Source organism: Colius striatus, chromosome 2, assembly GCF_028858725.1.
Source record: "Colius striatus isolate bColStr4 chromosome 2, bColStr4.1.hap1, whole genome shotgun sequence".
In the NCBI taxonomy this organism is placed as follows: domain Eukaryota; kingdom Metazoa; phylum Chordata; class Aves; order Coliiformes; family Coliidae; genus Colius; species Colius striatus.
Window position 1 is genome coordinate 53,214,220 of NC_084760.1, and position 26,781 is coordinate 53,241,000.

General features: G+C 41.2%; 1 protein-coding gene across 1 annotated transcript in view; it reads left to right on the plus strand.

Annotated features, from left to right (window-relative positions):
- Window positions 1–5,758: 5,758 nt before the first annotated feature.
- DCBLD1 (discoidin, CUB and LCCL domain containing 1) overlaps window positions 5,759–26,781 on the plus strand; it is a 49,490-nt gene continuing 28,467 nt past the window's right edge. Inside the window, exons 1-2 of the mRNA XM_061989824.1 lie at window positions 5,759–6,076; window positions 21,006–21,218. Of these exons, the coding sequence (XP_061845808.1) occupies window positions 5,824–6,076; window positions 21,006–21,218 (466 nt within the window). The 5' untranslated portion in view covers window positions 5,759–5,823. The remainder of the gene's footprint in view (window positions 6,077–21,005; window positions 21,219–26,781) is intronic.

The window sequence follows — 26,781 nt, forward strand, 5'->3', positions numbered from 1 at the left end:
ATTTCTTAGCTCCTACTTAGATGAAGCTCATAAACATGAATAAATGATTAAGACTACTTGTTGCTCATTAAAAAAAAAAAAAGTAGACTATGCAAATTCTGCTGGAAAAAAACAAACCAAAAAATGCTAAGAGTTAAAAACTACATGCTACCTACATATTAAGGGGGAAAAGTTGTTATTTTTTAAATATATGAGTGCTAAAACCTTACAGAAATAGCAAAACTCTTAAAAACACCTAAAAAAACAATGAGAGCTTTGTCACTGATGAATTGATCAAGGATGCTGCCAACTAGTAAGTTATAAAATAGTAGGATCTGTTTTGACAAAGAGCATTGTGAATGTCTAGATCATAATATTTTTCAAGGCAATCCTAAAACAATATGTTTAAATGAAAAGGAACATTCCACCTCATATTCTTTGACAGAAGTTAAGATGGCAGCATCGCATGTCTGGTTGATTGTCTTCAAAATCTGGATGATTAGCAACTTTATTTAATTTTGCTTGAAAGTAAGAAAAATTATGACCTAAGACGACCAAGCAGCTGTGAGAAACTGCAAAATACGTGACAGTGAGACAAATGATTAGTCTTTAGCTTGATCTCATAATTACATCATAATGGGTGACATGATTGGATAGGTTACAGTAATTAAAGTGATGAAAAGTGCACATTCATCGCCTATACTGCTCTCATTAGAGTTACACTCAACTGCTGCTGTTGTAGCGAATGAGGCAGCATATCCTCCCAGTGTTCAATTATCCCACAGGCATTCCCTGCCAGTGCTGTTAAGGATCCTGCTACCACTCCCACCCAGACAAGACCTACCCTTCCCTGCTGCTGGAAAGACAAGACAAAAGTCCTGAAGCCTACTGCAATTTGGCTTTCTCTCACAGAGGTTATTACCCAAATTTATTGCCCGCAATTTCTTCTTCCGTGTTCTTAAGGTCTGAGAATATTTATGGTCTCTCTCTCCTGGGGATTTTTGCTACCAGTGTAATTGTATAATGCCAGTATCATGGTTGCAACTCATCTGTATGGGTGTGGGCAGCAACCTGTGCCAGTACAAGCTAAACTTTTTCTTCTATCTGAACTTTTTTACTGTCTAATTTTTGCCTCATGTTTCCCTTGAAATAATGAAGCATTGAGTCATGATATCCTCTTAGTTACTTACTCAGAACTGCTTGAAAAGTGGAAATGATACTTTACCATCTCCTTCACTCCTGTGCATTTTCACACCAGAATCAAGGCTGACTCTGACAAAGACAGTCCAGTCCCGCAGTCTGCTCCAGATGAAGATGACCTTTTTTGCAGCAGTAGTTTGGTGAATATACAGAATCCTAGAGGAGTCCTGGAGGTTAGTCCATCTCCAGCTAGTTTAATGATATTCAGGCCATAATAGAGGGTGGTGTTACACAGGCTGAAATGTCTTTGCTGCTCCATGGGCATGGTCTTAGCTTTCCAACAATACAGACACAGCACAGTATACTGTTTCCATTACATACTCAACATATACAGAATGATTTAGGTAACAGACTTGATAGACTTTCTAAGCCATGCCACGACCTTTCAGCAGCCCTGACCTTGTTGTAGCTTAACCATTTTTAACAAGGAGACCTCCTCACATATCACATACAAATGTTGAATCTAGACACATATCAGGCTTTTACTGTATGTATTTTATTTTCTGAGCTTTTATGCAAGCACTGCATATACTTCTGGCAGAATGCGGTACCTGAATACGTAGAGATCAGCAACCAAAGTATTTTGTTCTCAGCTTTATCCTGTAAATCTGTTATACCATTTGCTTCGCCTCAATGAAAATGCAAAACCTGGCCCAGGTATAAAGACCATTAAAAGGTTTCTCAATCTTCAAGCTATCCTGCTAAATGACAATATTAACATACCTCTGAATGTCTAGAATTGTTCTTGTGCTTTGTAATTTGTGACCTTGGGTCTTCTCCACTTCATTGTACCTTCCAATTCCTCCCTCTTGTTCTCTATGTAATCGGGAAAGAAAGTGCACTCAGCTTATGAAGAACAGAACTTTCCTGTTATCTATGCAAAAGCAAGTCTGCTCCAATAAGATGAGACCTAAACCTCTTTTTATATATTAAGTTTTCAGCTTCCTCTTTCTTTTTTTTCCCCTAGAAAATGTAAGAAACAAGATGCTTCTGAAAGTATGTATACAGCATCAAGCTTGCAAGATAAGCTTGGATAAACTTCAGTGTGTTTTCCCTTCCTCCTCTGTCCTTTGCCCCAGACAAACTACAGGCTTGGCATCACGCAAGGTATGCAAGGACTCATTGGGTGCTTGAGGTCTGCTTGGAAGAAGCTCTTTCAGTGTGTCTTGCATACAGGTATGTAACAGTATATAACAAATATATGTTAGAAAGTAAATACATTAAGGTATAAACTGTACAAGCCTAAAAATGCAACCTGGGCATGTCCATGCTGTACTGACCAACCACCTTCTAAAGTGCTTTGAGTTGATTTTGTCCTCAAGTCCTGTCTTGCTGTTCATCCTGAGGCCAAACATCCATAAAGTAGTTTCTCATTTGCACATGCCTACACAGTAAAGGTATCTATATAATGAGTACTAGATGAGATACATTATCTAGTTGTAGGTGACTCAGTTAATCCCATTTGCATTAAACACACAAAATACTCCTAGCTCATATGCTTGGAAAACTAACTGTAAAGGAAGGGCACATGCTCATGCTGAAAAGCGGTCTATCCTACATCCTTGGATAAATCCAATCTCTTTTAAATTAAGTCAGTGTTAGCAGACAAAATCAGCTGCATTACACTGTCATAAGTGGTCTGCCAGAGAGTTTCCTGTTGTGAAACTCCCACTGTGTGACACTCCCACCAGTGCAACATCTTCACAAGTCAGGTTTGATATATGCCTTCTTTCTGAATTAATCTTTTGCCTCGACTCAAAGCTCTTGCCTTTAAAAAGATATTTATTTAAAAGCTGGTTTTAATTCTCCTCTTTGCAAATGGAAATTTGGAAAAGTACACAAGAACCAGTATAGCAATGTGACAGGGGTTACACAAGTCCTTGAATAACAGCTTTGAGAGCTATAGACTACTTCATTCATCTTAATGATTATTTAATTTTGGAAGCTGACAGTAAGTTCCTTGCCTACAGCATATTGAAAACTGTCAGGGAGAGGCCATGATAAAGTAATGTGAATTTAATAGCAAAATAAATAATACAGAAGCTACTGCACTGATTGAGCTATTAATTATCCTAGTGAAGTCAACAGGAAAGCTGTACTTCCAACATCTTCTGGAAGAGTTGCAGAGTTTCCACCTGACCATTATACACATTTGCAATGGGAAACATTTGGCCTTGGATAACCAACAGGGTCCTGCTGAGCCCATGGTGGTGAGAAAATCAACAAAGCAGATTGCCTGTGTTTCCTTCCATCAGTGCTATACTGTACAGTAAATTCCTTCACCAGTCACAGACAAAAACCACTCCCAGATACTTTACAGCCCCAGTTTCAAGGGCATGACTTATCATTTTACTACAAATCATTGGAATAAAAATAACTGTGAAGAGAAATATTCTCCGGCTATCTGTCCCAGAGGGCATTGCCAAGTCTCCAACACCCAAGAGAAGGGTGTCCTTTCTCTATAGCTGCCAACCCATCTTCCTCATTGTGAACCTCCTAAAGTTGTAAGACAGGCAAAAACTGTTTTGGCCTTCCAAGGCTGCTAACTTGCCTGTAACAATTACCAGTCACCCAAGTTGGGTTGAGAGCTCAGCACTAACAACATTATCTGTGAGGAGAGATTTTTGCATATTAAATTGCCCAAGATCATGAGGCCCAGTTACTGCAGCACTGTCTCTATGAGGTTACTTGGGATTAACTTGAAGGGCTTTTCTGACAATATTTTTAGCAACCTTTAACAAATACAACTAAAACTGGCCCTGTTATGAAAGAATATTTTCTAGATATCAGCTGATGGAATGCAAATCAGTATAATTCCCAGTTGCAACCTGTGCATGACTGATTGGTTTTCATTGCCCACTGGGACTGATACAAAGCAGTGCACATCCTTATGTTGTTATACTGCTTTTCAATAACTGCAGCTCTTTCAAAGGTTATATATGTTTTGCAACGTCTGTATTGTCCTCTCTCCCTCATGTTTTCGTTTATGTTGGGTCTCATTTGTTCTCCAATACTTTTTGGTACTGGAGAAGCTATTTTCTACAAACACAGTATTTTCACCAAATTAATAAACAAAGAAGACCAATGCGCTCTTTATAAACCCAGTTTGGAGACTGTTCCAGAGTTTGACTTCCCTCCAGATTCCCCTCCCTCATTTGTGCGGATTTGTTCCCGACAATCTATGAGGCAAATACAGCAACAGGCCACTTTTATTTCCCATGGACATATTACTCTTTAAAAGTCTCTCAGCCTTTCAAGTCTTGAAGAGGGCAACCTACACTACCTCCTTCAGCCAGAGGGATGCTAACATTCACTGAGGAGGTCCAGTGAGGATTAGTCTGCCTCCAAAAGTGCTACAGTAACAAACACTCTGCCTTACACCAGGTCTAATGTTTCAGTCTAGCCTTCAAACTCTCATTTGCAAAGAAGGGGTAAGTTTCAAATACCAAGGACCAATGGTAACTGCATATATACTGAGAATATCATGTAGTGGCTACATGGTAAAAAAATATTCCTGATCACATATGGTGTCTGAAAAGTTAAAAAACAGCCATTAGCACAAAATAAAAGCTCAATTAGGATAAAGGTTGACTAAACTCAACTTTTTCTAAAATATTATAACGTCTAACAATTACCAGTTGTCTCTAGGACATGCAAGTTAACAAAGTGCTTCAGTTTAGCATAGCAGTGCAGTATACCTGCATATAGTGTGCATCTAACAGCCTTACAGCAGGTCATCCTGAAAAAGACTGTATGGAATTAGGCAGGCTGCTTTGAATTCTCCAGTATAATTTTAAAAGGCCAACTTCTAAGGTCTGTCTGACTCCCATATTACAGGAGTCTCCTGCAACTGCTGGCACTTCTGCCGGTTCCTCATCGTGTATTTGCGTCCCTCTCCGTGCCACAGGTCTCCAGAACCGGGCAGCTGTCCCACCTGAACAGAGTGCTGCCTACAAGCATCCTTTTAAAGAAATCCATCATTAATTCAGCCCTGAACTTTAACGCACAAAGACTCGCACACGTTAAACAAGCGTTTTGTACCCCTGCGCGGAGATGCCATCCCCGAGGCAAGTTACGGGAGCAGGAAGCCCCAGCACGACCCCAGATCTGCTGCGATTTGTCCCGTCCGGCTGCGTGTCCGCCGGCCCCACTCGTGTTCTCCCCTGTGCTCCCACTGCGCCCCTTCTCGCCAAGGCAGCCGGAGTGCCGAGAGGGAATGAGTCTGCAAAGGGCAAAACAATCTTGTTCGCTTAAAAATAGCCGTGTACTAAGCGTGTGCGTGTGTGTATATATGTGTATGGCCTGCCAACTTCGGTGAATCGCAGACGATCCACAGATCCTCAGGTCTGCGCGGGTTTGGGGGAGCCCCCAGCACCCCACAGCGCAGCTGTGGGTAGGAGAAAGAGCACCCGAGAGGGGAGTGCTGAGCTGGCCCCTCAATCCATGGCAGGAGGAGGAGATCCCCCGCGCTGCAGCCCAATGGGAATAGTGGCGCTTCCCTTTCTCCCGCTTCCTTTCTCCACCCCCAGCCCCGGGCTGGGGAGGCGGGAGGCAGCAGCGCTGCAGCCTGGCCACCGGCGGGGCAGAGCCGGCCCCGCGCGGCCCATTTGCCGCCTCCGCAGAAACACCTGCGGGGGGGAAAGGATGCCGGGGGGCGGCCGCCCCGCTCCGCGGCAGCGCGGGCTGACCTCGGAGCCATCTCGGCGAGGAAAAGGAGGAGGAGGAAGAAGAGAGGAAGAGAAAAGAGCAGGAGGGAAGTGGGGAAGTTGTGCCTTGCCCGCCCCGCCGAAAGCCGGAGCCATGAGCCCGGCCAGGGGGGCGCGGGCCGCCCCCTCGCTGCTGCTTTCGCTGCTACTCGGAGCCTCGGCCCCGCTCTGGCTACGGGCGGAGAAGCTGGGTGAGTGCTTGGAGTGGGTTCGGCACCCACGGACCCCAGGGTGGGGGGGAGTGGGTCACCCCGCGCCGGGGGCGAGCAGTGGGGCGCCGGGGGCTAGCGGTGGGGTGCCGAGTCCAGCTGTCCTCTCCTCGTTGTTCTGCTGGAGCGTAGCCTGAGCTGCTCTCAAGGCTACATATAGTTGACCTGGTTAATCCTCGCCGGGTTGATCCCCGTGTCTGAGTAGCTACGAGATTAAAATGGTAACCCGCCTTACGGTAAATGTACACTACGGTTTTCTTGATCTTTCGTTAACTAGGACTTTTTTCCTTTTTTTCTTAAATTTATAAGAGGACAAAAAGTCTCCGGCAAGTTGCAGGCAGCAGGCCGGGAGCGACTCCGGCGGTTCCCGCTGCCACCTGAGCGCCCGGCCCCGGCCGCGCCTCGGCAGCCACTGCAGCACCTCCTCCGCTCCGGCCGGGGCTGGAGCCGGCAGCGCCGTCCCGCAGCTGGGTACAGGCAGGGCTGCGCGCCTGCTGCCTCGTTGAGAGAGAGAAATGCCCTTACTCATGCTTGGAACAAGTTTTTCGTAGAAATCTCAAGGGGATCTTGCAAGCCCTTTTGTCTTAACCGCAGTTTGCCAAATTAGGTCCCAGGTATTAGTCTCTTTGCCCTGTGTTTTTCCGCGGCCCAGGGATAAGCTACCTGTGTAAATTACAAGTACAGCTGACTTCTACCGAAGAGTTGCAGCCTTCTGGTTGTGGTGTTGCACGGCCTCATGCATCCATCTTAGAAGAGTTCACTGACAGCTACTGGTAGAATAGATAACATTGGAAGTTAAGTGTCATGATGAGCTTGATAATGCATTTGGATAAATTAGTAGTACCCATATTAATGTTCGAATTTGGCTGCAAATTCCAGAACTCTGTGCCATACACGAGAATTGCATCCAGGCAGTGGTACATACTATTTTGTTTGGCCGATTTATACCCGATTTTCCCATAACTTCCAGAGATTTCTGATATGGATCTCCACAGAAGGGAGAATTTGGTATGAGTTGTGTTGCCTTTTCACTTGCCAGCTTCATGCCAGCTTTGCTGTTCTGTCCTCAATATGTTTCACTGTTTTGAGACTCCCAACTTTATGTGCTCCAGGAAACACATATGTAGCAAAGAAAAAAATAATTCCCTCAGTCCATGCTTTTCATCAGTTTCTTAGGAGCTTTTTGTTTGTTTGTTTCACACATGATGGCATCAAAGAGAAAGTAATTGAAAGAGTTAGAAGTAGCAAGTTTGCTGGCATTTCTGGGGTTTTAGAGCATACAGTGGCAAGTGTGAATCCAACTCCTTGTCTGTATTTCCAAATTAATTGGTAAAAGCACATACGCAGTATTCATGTTAAAAATATTTCTACTATCAAGCCAACAACATGGAAACACAAGTAATAATTTTCCTGGTTCTGCTTGAACCAAACTCAAATTTACAAGATAGTCTAGAAAGCAGAAGAGATTTGGACCCCTGTCTTTCTCCTTAGGGGGTAGTTATTCTATTTGGTTGTTTATTGATACTACTCTATAAATTAGGGGCTAAGTGTTCTAAAGTCGGGCCAGTGGAGAAAGGAGATAATGATAAGTAGATCCCAACTTCCTGTTAACAAGCTTCTTGACTTGATTTAAAAGTTGTAATGGAGCACACAAAGTGCCAGAGTGAATCAAGCTCGAGTTTCAGCTAATTCTGTATCTTGTCACCACTGGTGTCTCCCACCAGCTGGTTCAAAGACAGATGCACTGTTTTAAATATATTGATTTTAAAATATTAATTTTTAAAAATAAAGTAGTACATTTTTCTGGCTTCTCATGAGCTGGCTGTACAACCTACTTTCTTCATGACCAGCTCACCTTCCTCTTCAGCTTTTCCTGAAGTGTGCTGCAGAATAAGGATGAAACTTCTGTTATAGCTTTGGTTTCTTACTTAAGTTTTAAGTTAAGAAAAGATTTTTTTTTTCCCCCCCACTGTGGCTGGGCTACTTCATAGCATGGCTCGTATCAGAGTGTGACTGAGCAGAGCCCAGGTGTCAACTATTTTTCTGCTCTTGAAAATACGTTCAGTGCATGTGTCATCCTAGGACATTTATGAAACACGGAATTTTGTTGTTCATAGACTGATGATCAGAAAGACTGAGCATTTAGGGAACTGATTTTAATTAAAGTTTATTTATAAGCCTAGTACATCTCACCTGGGGACAGAATTCACATCTGTGACTGTCCATGAGTAATAAATCACTTTGAGGTTTATAATAAAAAGGTTTTCCTTTCCCTTTTTACTCTACTCTATGCTGACCTTAACTTCTCTTGTGGTTTCAGTTGCCAGTTCTTTGCTGCCAGCTACAAAATATACCTTTTTTTCCCACCTGCTAACCTCACACAGACGTGCTTGACCTGATATCTCTTCTCAAAATTTCAGTGGTTTAAACTTAAGGCAGATGGAAGGCAAACTTGAACACATTATCTTTGTCTTTCACCATTCTCTGTTTTTTCTTCTGGTCTTATTGAGCAAGACCTTGAACCATGTAACTGTGGAGAGCAGATATTTAAATTGAAGTTGAATCTGAGTCTGTCTTGTATTACATTTCTGGCTAGTAAGACTTAAAACTGACCTGAGGGATGGTTATTTGTAGGAAGGCATAAGGGAATTGGGAATTTTACACTCAGTACAAGATTTAAGCCACCTCTTGCTGTAACTCATTTATTTTCACTTCAAATAAAACACAACAATGAAACTAGTGTGTTTCAGGTTTGCAGATCAGCATCCAGACATGAACTTTCTGCTGTCAGGATTTCTGGGTCTGTTGACAGTTGCATCCAATGCCCAGTTTTAAGAACTGATGGGCAGTAGACATCAAAACATTTTGAAGCAAGGCTGTTATTTCACGTGAAAACAGCATATGCTGTATTTGTGAGAGATTATGCATGTTCTTAGGGGCTTTTACAAAACCCATACTGAAGAATATTGGTGTGATCATGCTAATCCACTTTGCATGCCTACTTCCAGCAGTTTGAAATGCAGATAAATGAGAATCTTTCTTGTACCCACCCTCCCACCCCACCCCAGCCTCAGTTTCTGGATAAAAGTGACTGGTAAATTTTCAGTTTGTTTGCATTTTATCCTTATGTCTGCTTCCTTCCTTGGCTCCCTCGATCTTGCCTTATGAGTGCTGGCTGGAATCGCTAAAGAGGGAGGCAATAGTTTTCTGGTTGCAGTTCATAAGCAATGAGTGTACCCACCACATGAAAATTACAATGTTTTCAGTTGCACAGACTTTGCTATAAATAGCTCTAAGCCCTTTATATGTGCTTCTCTTCAGGTTATCAGGGGACAGATTTCAAATGAAATCAAGAGATGGGGAGGCCACTGGGAGCTTCATTGACAAAGGAGAGAGAAAAAGATGCTTTGGGAAAGTTGTTATCCGCACATGCACATAACATGTGTGGCTGTTGAATCATATTTCATGCAAATTACTTGTTGATTTGCATGTGCAAAAACACATCAATTTCTGTTTATCAAAACTGTGGCATCTTTAGTCCACTGGAGTTACATGTGTAGCACAGTAAAAAATAGTTTGAAAAACACTGGCTTTGAGGATGTTTACAGCACTGCACAGAGATGCCTCAAAGCCACCTCAGGTACCAGAAACAGGATAGCTCATCTGTGCTAACACACTAGGCTGAGAAGTGTGGTCCTGAATGGTGGTGGGCATTGAAGTCCTCAGCGGAGATACCACTGTAGTTTGGGGCTGGCTGTATCGTATCAAATGCTCTCCTGTGGCATGTACTCATCAACACATGGGTTTGTACCATCTGCTAAGAATAAAACAAGCCAGACAAAATCAAAATAAAATCCTTCTGACTGGATTCAGTGAAATGGCATTGGATCCCAACTATCGGCAATAAAAAATGTTAATAGTAATGCATAAGAATGAGTACACTGCTTCCCCAAAAGGTTTAATTAGCTTTACAACTGGGAGTAGGAACCTTCAAACTGGGACAATCTACTAGTAATGCTTAAATAAAAAAGGATAGTAGTTTGACTAGTTTTAAGAATATACAGATATCTTAATTTTTTCTTTCAGAATAAATTACGAACTGTCTAATTAAACTGATTTTTTTTTAATCTGTGAAAACTGTGCTGAAAACACATGTTTGAGGTTTGCTGGGTGCTGACACCTAGAGAGGCTGCCAGTAGTTATGGTTTGGATTGTTGATCCTGTATAATTAAGCCTGGGAGCTGAGAGTGTTAAGAGGAGGAAACACTTTGGTCTTTCATTCCCTCTTCTGCTGTCTCTTCGTTTGACAGAGCCAAGACCTGCCTTTTGGGAGTTTCTTCTGAGATGTGAAGGCTTACTTTGGTGGAGGTGGGACCTTCTCATCCTCCTTGAGCAGGCTTTCCAGTCCCAGTGCAACCTTACTCATTGTTTCCATTCCCCTGATGGAACGGGGTTGCTGTCTGGTGGCAGCAACACCCTGTGCAGTACATATGCAGAGGGAAGGAGCAGTGCACCCAGGCCATGCTGTGTTTTCCCATTTCCAAAGAGCTTCAGTAAAGGTATTTTCCAGCATCATGAAGAGGCACAGTAGAATAAATGGTGAAAGCAGAGCAGGGCAAGGCTAGAAACCCACTCCCAAGGCCTCCTAGAAGACCAGGATCTTCATTTTGATACTTAGTATCACACGTCTAGGCTCAAGGGGCTCCTGTAGTTGCAGTAATGTTCATCACACATTTACTGAAGCTCTAAAATGTTTCTTCTCTCAGATGCTGCGGAAACATTGTTTCCATCACAGTTTTAATCTGTGATGTTCAAGTTTCTGGCACTTCCACCACAAATTGTTCAATGATACTAGATTTCAGTCTAATGCTTTGACATTACAGTTGAAGTCATGTTGATGTCATCTTCCAGATGTTCATGTCTGCTGAATAAGAATTGTGTTTATTTGTTTTATTTCAAATTACAAAAACACATGGGGAAATCTGGATGCTATCCCTCATGCTATACAAAGGCCCATGTGTCCTGTGAGAAATCAAACAAACCTTTTTTTTAAAATGTAGTAGGAGAGACCTCAAAACACTGGAAATATAGGTGGATTTCTTCACTCTTCCAAACAGAATGGCTTTATTAGGTGCCTGAGCCTTGTTGTTGCAGCTGTGGGTAACTGCACAGAAGGGAGATGTGCATGGCCTTTTGCCTGAAACTACTTGTATTTTGCTCTGGTGCCACAATAGTTCTGTGTTGGTGGGTTGATTTGACTTAATATCAGCTGAGCTTCATAACAAATCTAATCTCATGACAAAAAAAGAAGCCTGATTTGTCCTCCAGGTGTGAAAAAAAAACCCTGATATTTTAACCTGTAAAATAAATTCAAGCATCCTGTGGATTTTCCTCCAAGGGGAGGCTTCGGCAGTAAAGTCCATGGCTAACACTGGACCTGTTGCCCTACTTGTTTCCGCAGCTTGCTCGCAAAGCCAAGGGTTTATATTAACCCATACTTCTTTTGTCAGCATGGTAGAAGGGAATTCAAGTTGAATGGCCTGGCAGATACAGAGCTGGAGGCTTTAAAACAGAATTTCAATAGATAAGCTGTAATATGAAATTTTGTGCCCCGTGTGATGAGTACTTGGGTGTTCGTAAGTGTTAACGTTTTCAAACCCAAGTCAGGACTTGCTGATCTACTAGTATTTTGTCAGAGACAGAAGAGGCATGGTGGTCCTTAAAACAGGTATCTGGAAGCATACTGATTTCCAACAAGTGCTAATGCTTCTATTTTAAAATCAATCTGCTATTCTTTTTCAATGAAATTTAGTCCCTGTGTTCTCTAGTTGGAAAGTAAAATAATATTGTATCAAAATAAATTGAGCAGTTACATTGAGGTGTTCACTCTTGAGTGAAAAAATGTTCAGACTTTTCTGCTGTCCCCTATTTCAGAACTTGAGAATGTACTAATCAAAAATTCCAGTAAAATAAAAATATGTAGTTTTAGTACAAATGGTGTACACAATGTGGCACAAAACATTCTCTTCTGCCCTATTTTTCACATTCATTTGCAAATATGTTTATGCAGTCTCAAATTAACATGTGTCACAGAAGACACCAAAATGACACTGTGGCTCATATACAGCACCTCAATCAATGGTATAGTGCTTAAGTAAGAATGTGGCTGCTTTCCTTTCAGTTTTTTAAATTATTATTATTTCTAATATATTTCACAGCAACTCTACGTAACCATAATAAACCAGAGAGATCTTGACATTCCTGTTTTACAGAGCTTCTGGCCATACCATTCTGGTTAATATGTTGATGACAAGTATCAGGGAGGCTGGTCAGGTAAGAATACTGAGTACAAAAAAAAGGCATTGATTGCTTTCAGTGCACTGGGTCAAAAGCCTGATGTAGTCCTTTGGCCACATCTTTGTCTTAGTTGGGTTAATTTTTGCTTTCATTTCTACTGGAGTTGTAAGGAACTGCTTGTTGTTAGATTGTGGTAACTGTGGAGGAAATGATTAGTTTCTAGAAGTTGGGTTAACTGAGTTAAAAGGCAAACCAGAAAATTGCATCTTGTTAATAAATGGTAATTAATGTTTCTGTGACAAACTAACTCATTCTCTATTGAGATGTTTGTTTGTTTATACCTCGAGGATGATGGCAAAGGAGGGTTTGCTTTGATGAAAGTGATGGGATTTCTCTTGTCCTTTCTTGCTACAAATCACATATTTTGCCTAAGCTTACAGGCAGAAAAAGGTCTTTTTCATGTGTGATTTTTCAAGTAAGCCAGGACAGGCTTTGATATAAAGAAAAAAAAAATCACCCTTCATCATCAATAGCTGTCAATCTCGCTTGACTTGTATCGCACTAACAAGGGAATTACATATTAAAAAGAGGAGGGCGCCAGTTTAATCCTATCATGTTCAGCCTTTTCCTTTTACCCAAATTAAAGCTGTTTTGAAATCTTGCCTTCCCACCTGCTACTGTAACTGGAACAGCTCCACTTCAGCCTCTCCTTACCATGGTGTCTCTGAATTTCCTGTCCCTGTGGGTTTGTCAGTCCTTAGCACTGCTGTGAATATTCCTATTCCTGTGCAACCCAATATTCGAGTCTGTCCCTGAGCTTGCAGCATATGTTTCCCACATAGACCAAATTTGGTGCAATATACTGTAAGTTAATCTCCAGTAAAGCATAGCAAAGAGAAAAACCTGGGAAAAAAAACAGATGGAGAAAGTAGAGCAAACAATTTGCATATATATGTCTCTCAGTTAAGATTAGCATTTCCTACTTTGCCTGAAAAGCCCGTATTAAAAATCCAGCTGTGCATTTGCCCCAGATCAGCAGAATTGGAAGAGTTGCCCTAATGGCACAATGTGCCACCAACTGAGAGGGAGCCCAGCAAAGGGTGGGAAGGGGCTCCACCTCATGCTGTGGCCTCACATCTCTACCACATTGCTGGGATGCTGTGGGCAGAGAGTCAGGGAAGAAACCACTGTGGTTTTTTTTTTTTTTGTTCCACAGAGCTTTTATAGCACTGAAGCTTCACCAGGGTCCCAAGTTACTCTGCATAAGTGGCTGGTGGAGAAGAGTGACCGTAGTCCCATTTATTTACAGTCCTTTAAGATTCCTTCTCAGCATGTGGTTACAAGTGCTTGGGAAGGAACTTCTTGGTGCCTTCTTCGACTTTAGGTGCATAATGTGGATTGTTGTTAGATAACAAAAGAATCAGCTCCCCTTTTGTGAAAAGAAGACCCTACACTTAAGATTACTCTGAAATTTCCATACATGTGTAGCTCTATTCTTGTATCTATTTCCAAAAACACAGAGACCTTTAAAATGTCAAGATGGTCAATCACAACAATTATACCATCTCCATAAAAGAAAAGCATTGACAAACACCAAATGCAGCTATGCAGAAATAAATAAATAAATACATTACAAATATCTTTTGTTGCAGCAGTTAAAAAGACATAGAATTTTTCTCACACCCACAAGCTCAAGAGTGCTGTATTTAGAGTGCTGAAAAGCAAATTCCAGTGCTGAAACTCACTTCTCTGGAGAACTACATTTGGGTATACTGCCTGAGTCCTGAAAGCAGTGACTAAAACATATGTATTTTTGGCATGTGCTCAGTACTCTCTTGTCTTTCACAGATTGTGATAGAACCAGATAGTGATCCTGAAAAGCAAAAGCAAACCCAGTTTGATACTTCTGGGTATTTAATACAAGTGAAGCAAGAAAACTGTATGATGCTGTTTACTTTTTTGTGTAAACCTTATCTGTTACATGGTGCAGTTTCTTAATCTTGTATCCTTTTCAATAATTCATAGGGAAAGGACTACCAAGCTGTAACTGTTGTTCTGTCCTTTGGACACTGTGATTTCTCTTATCTAAATCATCTTATCACTGAAGTCTCATGTAAACATAGACAGGTAGTGTTACGTTTCATCCTGACTCAAATCCCTAAGATATAAATATATAGATAGATAGATAGATATGCAGATGAGATGGTTGCTAATCAGAAAGTAATTTGATTAAGCAGTTAAATGAATCAACTCTTTATGGATACAGTGAAATTGGAAGAGTTTCAGTGTGTGAGTTTCTGGTTTGCATCTACATTAGTTTAAGTAAGACTTACTGTGCTACTTGTTAAGGTCACAAACCTGAATGCAAGAGTGTAAAGTTCCCTCTTTAGGGGAGCATGACTTTCCATCAATGGAAGAAGTTACTCACAAGGAGATTTCTGCTTTCTTTTGACATTTTAGCAGCTAAATAAATACGGTCTCTGGTCTCAATAGGTTTTTGTCTTTTCAAATCTCAGGGAAAAAAAACCTGAGTGGTTTCAGGATAGTAAAAAGGCTGCCCAGTCTGTTTGTGGCAACGCAGCAAAGTCATTGCCATATAGGTCAGCACAGCTGGAAAGACTTACTCGGTTACTAACATATGACTGTGCCTAGAACTGCTTAAAAAACTCTTCAACTTTGAAAAAATGGCAGTATGGTTGTAAGCAGCTCTTCTAGAAAAGACACTTAGAATGATTGTCGGGGTTTTTTTTCCTATACATGAACGATGGCAATCAAACTAGTTACCAAAACAGTTTCTTACATGTTTGAGACAGAGCATCTCCTGAGGCTGGCCCCTGGGAACACTCTTGAGGAAAGGCAGCCCCCAGCCACAGCCCGGATGGCTGAGAGGTCAATAGCAGCTGTGGTGTGGTGGCAATTTGTGATTTATGGAACCACTGCAGAACCAATTTCAGATCATTTGCATATTTCTCGTTCCTACTTTAAGAGGGACATTACAACAAATTGTGTCTGTGAAGGGGAGGGAAAAACACGCTGTGGTTTGTTTAACCTCCTTCTCCTTTTGCATCCCTTTGAAGTTGGTAAGTAAATAATTTGGGCAATGGAATCAGCACTCCACAATGTTTCTTTGTTTCTTCTACTTCTCTACCTTTGCTTCCTCCTCTTGGCCTTACTCCCAGCCACTGTTTGGTTAGTTTGGGCAGCAAAATAGGTGTCCCAAGGAACTGCTGCATCAAGGAGTTAAAATGTTTCCTGGGAACTTAATGGAGTCAAACAAATTAAAATGCAGTTCAAAGAAAAAGTTTATATGCTATTTATTTTTATGCAGTAGAGCATACTGCAAAGTGGGAGACTTCTTCCCTTGAAAAAATATTAATACTAATTTAAAGGTCATGAAAGATTGCAGTTACTGGTTTTTTTTTCAGATGATTACAGACTTTGCTTAATTTTTAGTGATTTCTTTCATTATTTGAACATAGTTTTTTCTGTATCCACAAAATGTTGTGAAGAATGTAAAGCTGGACTTCTGGAAAAAAAAAAAAAAAGCCTGCTGTGAATTTCTATACTTCTTTTGATGCAAGGCTCAGCCAGCTGCTCAGTTAGTGTAAATGGCATCTGCCTTGAAACTGATGGTTTGTGAAATCCCCAAATGTGTAGTCACTCCCTTGCCACATCCCATGAGGCCTGTGGCTCTCAGCCCTGGCTCTACTGGGGAAGTGGGGAGGACTGGTGACACTCACCTGACCAGTGATGCCTCAGGCCCGTGATGTTGTTATACCTGCTCATTTTTGTTACCTGCTTGAGCACATTGCCAGGAAAAGCACAGAGGTCTGACATCTTTGATCATTCTTTTGAGGAACTGATGGGTTTAGGTCCTGATCGAATGGTGGTCTCTCTCTTTCATTTTAATGATGTAGTAAAGAGCTAATGCTCGACCCACGTTTGGAAGTTGAGAGAGAGGTTAGAAATGAAGCATTTAACTCTGGATTTTACTCTGTTACCTCAGAAAGCAGTGAAAGTAGAAACTCATTTGTGTTTACAGCATGTACCATTCTGTTAGTGATGAAGGTCAAAGTAGCTGTGTTAAAACCCAGTGTCATCAGGCCACACTAGTGGATTTGGATGGCATCTGAAAAAAAAAGATCCTTTTATTTTTTTTCCCCTGGTCTTTTCTCCTATCCCGCATCAGCAAGGAGGGCACAGGTTTGACTGGAAAGAGTCGATTTCTTCTTTAGATACTCATCTGTTCTTACTCATAACTTGAATCTCTTTTCAAACGCAGCCACAGAACTCCTTCTTGACTCAGTTGTTACTGTATCTTTTAATAAGCTGAAGTTATTACTCCAGGGAAAGCAATGTGGAAGAAGACAAATCTCATTTCTCCTCATGGGGCTCCTTGTCAGAGCTTGCAAAGCTGTACCCTCAAGTCGCTGGCTTTGTCTGTGTCCGTTTGAAGCTGTGGATCTTCAGAAAATGCTGATTTTTGTCAGAATTCAAAATTTAGGTGTACAAGCTCAGTTTTCTGCTCTCTCAAGTGAAGGAGGAGTGGGAAGGGAGGACGAGGCCAGCAGCTCACCACCAACTTTGAGCCCTGGCCTTTGTGTGAGGTAAAGGGAGCACATCTTGTCATGAGCGCCACCACAAAGGTGGGCATGCAAAAGGATGTCCAAGTGGGAGAGAGGAAACAGGTAAATAAGGTTGTTTTGGGGGCTTTGTCCTGGTGGCAAGAGATCGGCAGCTAAAGGGCAGCAGGTAACGGGAGTCTGTAGCCAGAGAGGCCAAGGAAGAACTACCAGTGCCCAACAGGGCTTGCACAGTGAGGTGGAAGAGGGCAGGGAGCTGCTGGCTGCATGCCTGAGCACACCTTGGTATAACATGTATTTAGCATTGGAGGGAGTTCAAGTCCATTATTAATTGCTTAGTGAGGGTGAATCAGAAGCTGTTTGCTGCCAAGATATTGTAGCAATGCTTTCAAATATGCACTTTGATATTATGCTATGTAACCATTTTCTAGTTGGTGGTATAAACGTGTTTGGTGAAAGGTGCAGCATATGAAAACTTTTCATAGCAGATGTTTGAAAAAATGTAGCCTCTTTCATAACTCAGAGAGTGATGTGCCAAATGCTTGTACAAAGGCACTGCACACAGCCGCTTGTCTGTGTGAGCATGGGACGGAAAAGCCGGGAGAGCACAGGGAGTGAGAGGGGAAATGAGAGTCAGCCCAGCCAGGCGATTTAGGGTGCTAGGAGGGTACCTGAAATTAGCAGCATAATTTTCAGAGATCTCTAACTCTTCTGCTTTTGGGATCACCACTGTTTTGCTAAATCCACAACATCTGTCAGGGACTGTGTCCAGGATAACTCCTGGTGTGGGGCCTGAGCTTGCTCTTGGGCATCCATTTGACCTTTTTTCCATTTCATCCTTCCTGGGCAGGCTAGATCCTGGAAGAGTCTGTCCTGCCCATGAGCCAGCAGCTGTGGTCAGACCCAGCCCAGTAGCAGCTGCTCAGAGTTACTCCTTCACTTTGTCTCACAGGCATCCATTGTGCATGTGTCTGAGGGTGGGAAATGGTACTACCTGCCAGCCACCTCGTATCTCCTCTTGCTCTCTCCTCAGGGATATGTATTGGTGTCCTCTGATGGGGTCTCAGATTTGGTTTTGCATTCATGGACAGTGAGCATGGTGTGAGAGAGGGCAAGGTGGAAGCAGTGTGCCTGCTGCTGCAGCAGAAGACGCCAGTCATGGTTCTCACTTCTTGGGGAGTTGTTTCCATCATCTGCCATAGGAGACTATTTTTATCTGTGGTAAACAGCCTTAATTCCACTGCTGTGTGAATTTTGGTACAAACTGTATGTAAGCCAACAGGCAGGCACCCATGATCCAGAGACCACGATCTTGATCGTGATCCAAATGCCTGTGGGAACTCAGTTTACAAAGAATGTTTTATGTGCTTTTAGTAACTCTTGGTGCTGAGGAGAAATTCTACTAAGTCTAAGCATGTTTAGACTTTCTCACTGTTGAATACCTTGTGCTCAAATATTTCTCTTTACTCCCGTCCAGTGAGAAGTGATGAAACCTGGAAGTCTGAGGCAGGGCTGCCAACTTCTTGTCAAATGGGGTGATAGAAAGCAGTTCCCAGAAGTAATGTTAAATGAAAATTTAGCATTAGCAAGAAATCCGGTGTCAAGCTGACTGGTTGAATACATACAGTTCCAGCCAGAAGAGTTGTGCCTGTAGCAAAGAGTGCAACACTAGGTATTTAAAGTGTAGTTTTCATAAGGATAAGGAGTTATATTTTAAGCCTGATGTTTTAGGGATTTGACCAATATATTTCTACTGAAAATCAAAATTTCATGTGGAAAATAGTGATAAGAACTGAACGGTATTAGCGGTAGTTTTGATTTTTAATTTAAAAATGTGAACAGGGATACCTTTTGAATTCCATAATATTTGTCTCCATTTCTGAACCTTTGGTATATAGTGAGGTTATATTTGTAAGCTTTTTACTACTTTTAGTCAGTAAATCTCTCTTTGACTGAATTATCAGATCCTGAGGTTTATAGTGCTTTCCCTCTGTACCTCCAGACTCCTTCCCTAGGGTGCATTTTCCAGCAAATTTCAGTGTAAGATTTTTGTTTGCTCTAGTAATCTTGCTGAGAAACTCAAAATTTTGAGCTGCAGCCAGGTTTCTTTGCAAGAAGCAATAATTACTAGGAGTCAATCTGACTTTTTGGACATTGCTTCAGTTGTTGTGGCGATCAAGCTTTTGTCATGACCTTTTCGTTTGGGGCAGGCAGGCAGAACAGAGGCAGCAAGGGACTTTACAAGTGTTAGACGATGCTGCACTTATATTGCTCCTTATATTTTTATTCCTGCTGCAGAAAGTTTCCACTAAAAGATGATTTGCTCAAGAGGCCAGTTTGCCTTCATCTCGATTATATTCCTGTTTATTCAGAAATCAATAGAGCTTGGATAATGAACTTGAACAACAGATGTTTTTTAAAGTGTGTGAACAAGGACATCAGAAAAAACATATTTAATATGTTTTACGGTGATATGATTTGGGGGTCTATGTCTCCTATTTGCCTCTGTTCCAAGCATGAACTTACAGCAAAACTAAACAGCAGGCAGCAAAGCTAGTAATAATGATAAAGCTTCAAAAATGGCATTGCTTGTGAAAAAGCACTTGAGTGAGTTGGATGAAGTAGCAGTGTAATTATATAGTAGCAAGTCAAAATTTGATAGCTTGGAGCTTATCTTTGCACAGCATGCCACTTTCCCTACAACCCCTGGTATGGCACGGTTTTTTGTCAACACTCCATTTCTAGTTATTCACTTTTAAATAATCTTATAAAACCTTAGGTTTGTTCCTCCTAGTGATTGTGGAAGGAAATTCAGAAAGTAATTAGAAATGAATGGACTAAATTAGTTCAATCAAATGATCCTCAAAAATAAAGTTCTGTGTAGTTAAAGTGAACATTGAGAGTTCCCAGCTCTTCATTGGGAATTCTTCATTCCTTATTGACACTTCTAGGACTAGTTTCAATTCTACAGTGATAAGGAGTAATAATGTACGATACTCCTATGTAAAGAGTGCCTATACCCTAACTGACCTAAAACTGAGGACCGCCTATGATATGCTTGTATATGTGACGCTAGTTCCATTATTGCATTAGTTTACATTATTTGGAAGATTTAGCAGAATGAAAAGGCTTAAGCTTTGATAAATACATTGTAATTTACTAGTACACTTTTAAATAGTTCACTAAAAAATTGCTTCATTTGGTAGTCAAGGTCTCTTATCTGATACCTGCTTCCTTCCCCTTCGTGGATGCTTCCTGTTTTCCATGTCAGCCCTCACATCCCCCCATGTAATTTCCATGCACCTTTTCCTGTTGTCAGATGTTCTGCTGCAGCTGCTCCTCAGATGCCTCCACCAAGGAAAAGCTCCAAAGCCCAGCTGGTTCCTCCACAGTGCCACAAACAAAACACTTTGTGGGCGCCTGTCCTCACCCCTTGAGCAAGGAGGCAGCAGCACTTACATTTCCCAGCATGCTCACATGAAGCAGCCTGCATACCGCTAACGATGTGCATCCCACTTTTTAAGCCCCTCTTGTGTCTTATCTCCTGTTCTTTTTGTGTTGTGCAAGTGGAGCAAGAAAACCAACAGGAAAGTAAGATGAGTCACGTCCGTGGTAGTACATAGTTAAATTGTGTCTGTGCTTTCATGTATGGTTCAGTTACTCTCTCCCTGATGGCTCTTTCTATGGAAATAAAATGTGCAGTGATAATTGGGAGAAAACTATTTAAGGAAGGATCCTACCTATTACGTGTGGAATTGCATCTGTAATGTTTCAGTAGAGTTTGACTGTGAAATAGAAAATCAGAGAGGCCATACAGGACCAACAAATATTTCTTAATTCATGACTGTTTCTAGCCCTCCATTCTGCTGCTTTAAAAGAGAAATATAACTGCATTTATTGTAATAATCTATTTTCAAAAAGCAGCACAAATGAAAGCAGACATGGAATGTGATTTTGTGGTCAGTATTTTCATACTTTTTTTTTTTTATTGAGGAATACGTTTCTCTTCATTGTTTCTTCTCCTGCTGCAGGGGATGGATGTGGGCACACGGTGATGTACCAAGACAGCGGGACCCTGGCATCCAAGAACTATCCTGGGACATACCCAAATTACACTCTTTGTGAAAAGAAAATCCAAGTGCCTTCGGGAAAACGCCTCATCTTAAAAATTGGAGACCTGGATATCGAATCACAGAAATGCGAATCCAGCTACCTTACTATCCAGAGTTCTTCGACATTGCACGGTACGTTAAAGATATGACAATGGTTGATACGTGAATTGGTAAAAGTATGAGTAAAACCCAGCTCAACAAAATGCAAAAAATGTCAGCCTTTGTTCATTCTTCCTCCTCTCATGTTTAAATGTGCTGGTGTTTTGGCGGCGGGGACTGTTACCCCTCACACCGTGTGTTGTTCTGCCAAGGCTCGGGCTGCTGCTGTGCTGCACTGTGGAGGGACTGCTGGGGCCACGTGGCCTTGTGCCCAGCTCTGACATGTCCAACCTGGGGCTCTGCCCTCAGGCCTGTGGAGCTGAGCTTTAGTACAGCTTTAGTTCAGGGATTTATATCAGTCCTGTACCACTACCTGGTAGGGGAAGAACTGGCTCACTAACCGGATAGAAACAAGATGAACAATTGGAATCAACACTCCTGTATGTCTCTATTTCCTAGGCAGTTCAGACATGGGAAAGGAGATAACCTTTATTATTACTGGCTATTAGTCACTGATAACCTTTGCTAATGTACAGACTTTAATACTTGCAGATATTAAGTGTGTGCAGCCAATCTGTGCTCCTACAAGAGATTTACACAGGAAGATAAGAGGCTAAATATGCTAAGGCTGTGCTCTCAAAGCAATCATTAACGACAACAGCATCTTCCCCAGGGAGAATTTGAGGCCTTTCTCAAATTGATTTTCCCAGCCAATTGTTGCAGAAACTTTTAATCTGCTCTTTCTGGAAGGGTCAAGCTGATTTTCAAATCAATATCCTTTTTTCAGAAGTACAATTTACATTCAGGACTGCAAGGAGTTCCACAACGCAGAAGGAAACTCATGAATTAACAGTTCATAAAATTTTGCCTACTGGGAGTGGGCTGTAGCCTTTAGTCAACTGACGCTGAATGTGCTGCACTGGACTTTAAAGGCAGAATGGATTCAATGGAAAAAGATGATGAAGAGATGAGCTGCACAGAGCCTCCACAGGTTTTTCAGGTCCCAGCTCCTTGCTTGACTTAGTGAAGTGTGTGATTCTCCTAAGATGAGGACGCCTAAGATCTGAGTAGTGAGGAGGGATGATTGTCTTTCATTCATGAGTATGATAGGCCTATCACTCATCTGCTAAGATGAGATCAAGTGAAGTATTAAAGCCTTACTCACAAACAAAGGCAAAGGTAATTACTGTTCCTGTGAGGGAGGTTATTACGTTTTGAACCAGCCTTCACCAATGGTGGACAGTGACATGTTGACATCTAAGCTTTGCATAGAGATTGGTTTAAGGAAGGTTTCTGTTCATGTGTACTGGGACTGTTTTTTCTGTTATTTACCTGACTTCAGAACTTTAAGTAATGAGTTGTGTTCACCTGAAGCAGTCTATCTGTACTTGGCAGTTAGAGATAGGTGTTTAATATTGCATTATCATATCTTTGAATAATTTTTATTGATGTTATCATGACATTTCTGATCAAAGGCTTTTCCAGAGAACAAGGGTAAATCAATATCGTGTTTTCTGAACTGAAAAATGAAGCTTGGATGTCGATTGAAGTTCTGGCTCTTTACACATCAGCCTGAAGACATCTTCTCATAGTTCAGTCCTGCACTTATTCATCCTGTAAACACAGAATACTTGTGTATTATGCAATCAAATCCACATAATGAATTTCTTTAAGGTATTCCCACGCCCATTTTCAGACCTGATTGGTAACATCTGATGCATGTGAACTATAATTTGCATTCTCAGTAATGAACGGCACAATTAGCAGATTTTGCTCATATCTCATTAAACAAGTTTTATGGCTTAGGCATACATACCATCTGTAATGGTTTTTGTGGTCTGCAGCTCGCTGTAGACTTTCCCACTAGCATACCTACAGAGTCTCTGCTCTACATTCAGGTAAATCCATGTGGAACAGCAGTGCAGAAATAGTACTGTTACACACAGGACTTCATAGATGAGATTAGAGCTTCTCTAACTCAGTTGTTTCAGTAGTTTTGCTATAACTCTGTGTTTTATTATGCATTTATGTGGTGCTCTGCAACTGAGCACCACCAAGTCCATTCAGTCTGTTAAGCATCCTTTTAGTTAGCTGTTTCAGAGCCCAGATTTCCTCTCTGCAACCCTCTCCTCTTCATGAACATCTACAGGCAGGTCAACAGCTACCCCCTGGCCAAGAAGCTACTGAAGCTTTGCCATCAAAATTCTTTCATAGGATGATGGAAAGTTGAAAAGATTGTGCAGGCATTGAAACATCTGAGCAATTAAAAATAATCTTTGCATGTTTTCTGTGTTAGACCTGGGTTTAGAACAGAAAACCTAAAAAGCTAAGCATGTAAGTTGGCAGTGTAAGTGCTGGTCATGTTTCAAATTAGCTGAGCAGCCTCCTTTATTTAAGAGATTTGCAATTATAAGACAATAAGGTCCAAAAGGGAAATACGTTTTAAATACCATGCTGATCTCTTCAACTCTTCTGTAAACAACAGAGTAAATGTCATTATGTGTACAAGCATCTATTGAGGAGTGTATCTGAAGCTTAAAAAATTGGTCAAAGGCAAAAAAATAGATCATCTGCCTAAATATAAATTAGTGTAAACAAGTCTTCAGGGGATGAAGTATTGTTTTCCTTTCAGATTAGTCCCTTGTGTTGTCTTTACATTTAACTGAGATTCATTCATCATTCTAACCTTCTGCTGGGATTCATGCAATACAGCAAGGAGTAATTCAATTCCTGTTTTGGGTATTTAAGTTCCATTAAGTGAGGAGAAGCTGTTAAATCAATTAATCCATTTGTTTGTATATATGTTAGCTATAATGTTGTTTTCTTCACTTTTGTAAGTTGGTGACTACAGATTAGATCACTTGCATGCAAGTTCAGGGCATTCCTCAAGTTTTGTAGACTGATAGAATCGTAGAATGGTAGGGGTTGGAAGGGACCTCCAGAGATGATCTAGCCCAACTTTCTGCTAAAGAAGGTCCACCTAGAGCAGGTCACACAGGGATGTGTCCAGGTGGGTTGGAAAACCTCCAGAGAAGGAGACTCCACTAGAAGAGTACAATTAATTTATTGTATATGCCTGTTTACTGAAGACTCCTTGCTCAACTGGGACACAAAAGTGATATTACAATTATTCTCACTTTTGGAACTTCTTAGCTTTGATGGACCTGTGAAGCAGCCATTGCATTTAGATTTCTCCAATACTGCAGTCAAAAGATGATCTTTAAATAGACTTATTACAGCTCTAAAACTGGAGACATAAAGTGGCGAAAGACTGTATCTCTGGGTTATTACTCTGCAGACTAATATTCTTCAGTGTTTGCTGGAGGAAGAATCCATAGGAGGCCTTTCTTTCAAAGTGTTAGCTTTGTATCCAGGCTTAGATGTGAAAATATTAATCATCATTAAGCAAAGAATGTCTAGCACCCATTTTTGATGAAACTGAGTCACTTTTGTCTTACAAATCTCTAAATTATAGCACAGCTTTGCACATGTTTTTCTCTAGGAGAAATAAATAGATTATCACGTTCTGTTTCAAAGGCGTAGCTTTGCACTGGATGAAAAAACGGATGTGTTTTGTCCCACAAAAGGTATCTAGAATAAACATTTGTGTGAAGCATGATCTCACAGTGAAGACAAGGTGCAAACTTTACTGAAATGCTTTTCTTCTTTAGTTAATTGCATTATCTGAGCATATTAAAAATACTGAGCTCTAAAGAAGAGCTGCTGATTTTTTTTTTTTAATTAGTAAAAGGGATATATGAAAACAAGATTAACCATGTAAGCCCTGGAGTTCTCAAGAAAAAAATTTGCACAATTTCTGAAGGTGTAACATAAATGTTTTCTAAGTTTGACAGGAATTGCTTTTAGTCAGCTTCTCTTCATGTCTTCATCAGATTTCTGTACCTCTTTTGACCCCTTTTCCTTACTTTTTTCCCCTCTGTTTCCCCACCTAATGGCTTAGTATTTTTTTCCCCTTAATTTTGTGAGATGATCATCAATCTTGACTGGAGAGACAGATTAAAGAAGAGATAAGTGCCTACTTACTTCTTCGTTCACTTGCAGTCAGTAGGAGGTTGATGTGTTCCTCTGGGGTAGATGTCAGATCTGCTGAGTGACTAGTAATAATTTGGAGTTAGTGCAGTTAACTTGTTCTTGCATAATTTATAGCCAGTAACTAGCACAAAATAGAGAATTTACTTAAAAGGTTTTCTCCCCTCCACACCCAGTCACTAAGTGCTGTTAGACAAAATGAGCGTGTACTGATGTGCAAGCGTCTGTTGACTACTGAAAGAGAGTGTATGTGTGTGCACATGTGTGTTTGAGGATGTGCAGGAGAACCAAGTGCCTTCAGATGCCTCTTACCTGTCATTATAACTTGAAGGGATTCATTGAACCAGTCTTTCTTTATTGTGCATTGTAATAAATGTCTTGCTTGAATAAAGGATGTATCCAGGTTTCTTTTTTGCCTCTCAAAGGAAACTTGTTATTACAGTGTTGTTTCTGGTATTTCAGGAAATCCAGGGAAATGCCCAGACAAGTTCTCGTTGCCGATCAAGTTGAGCAGTTTCTTAACAGTCAAATCCAACAGCTGGGTTTCGCCTGAGTGATTGCGGTACCCCAAGGTTTCAGCTTTGGAAAGATTTATGCAGCAAAGAATGTCTGAGTTCATTTGATAGAATGAACTCTTTTTCCTCTTAGCTGCATAAAATATACTATGTGTTTTCCTGTGGTTTTTGTTAAACAGCTACAGGTCTTTACTAGGGATTCCTAATTATTTCTGTGCTTCTGTCTTTGGGTTAGGCTAAAACCACAGCCGTGTTAGATAAGGATGTCACCTGAGGTCAAGTAGGCTGACCTACAGCCTGTGCAGGTGGCCCAGACCTCCTTTTAAATTGTAGTTACTTCTCCAGCCTCGCTCTAGTTGAATGCCTTTTTCTTTCCTTTATTGCAGTCTTTGGCAACCCTTTGAAAATGCTAACTGAAAGTTATATTTGTTTTTCCTAAAATGAGAAATGCTTACCACTCAGCCTGAGGTCAGACTGTGTTGCACACAGTTAAATGTTGAATAACTGGGCTGCCTCATCCTGACTACTCTGTCAACTCGAATCTACTGAGTATTAAGAGCCACCTTCCCCATGTACTGAGAAGAAGGACACAGAGTGGCCCTTTCCATCTCCTAGCATGTTCTTGGAGGGTGATACTGGTTATCTCTGCACGCATGCATAGCCGGGTTCGAGTGAAGATGATCTCTCTGTGAAGAGGAAGAGTTGCTGGTCATGAAAATGAAGCATTTGTGTGAATGTGGGATGGAGATTAATTTCAAGAATGCTGATGTTTTCATACAACAGATCCTTGATGGTTTTGTGAGCTGTTTGTGAAAGACTTGCACTCTGAGTTTTTAACTCTGAAGTGAAGCAAGAGCAATCCATGTTCATCACATCCCCTGTCCTTCTGCAGCTAGTAAGATACTTCCAATTTGCTTCATTTGAGAAAAGACTGGATATAAAAATCACAATTTAACATTTGTTTTCCCCAAAGCAATGTATTAGGAAATGACAATCCTGGGGAGGTTGATCCATGGGATTGTTGCTACATA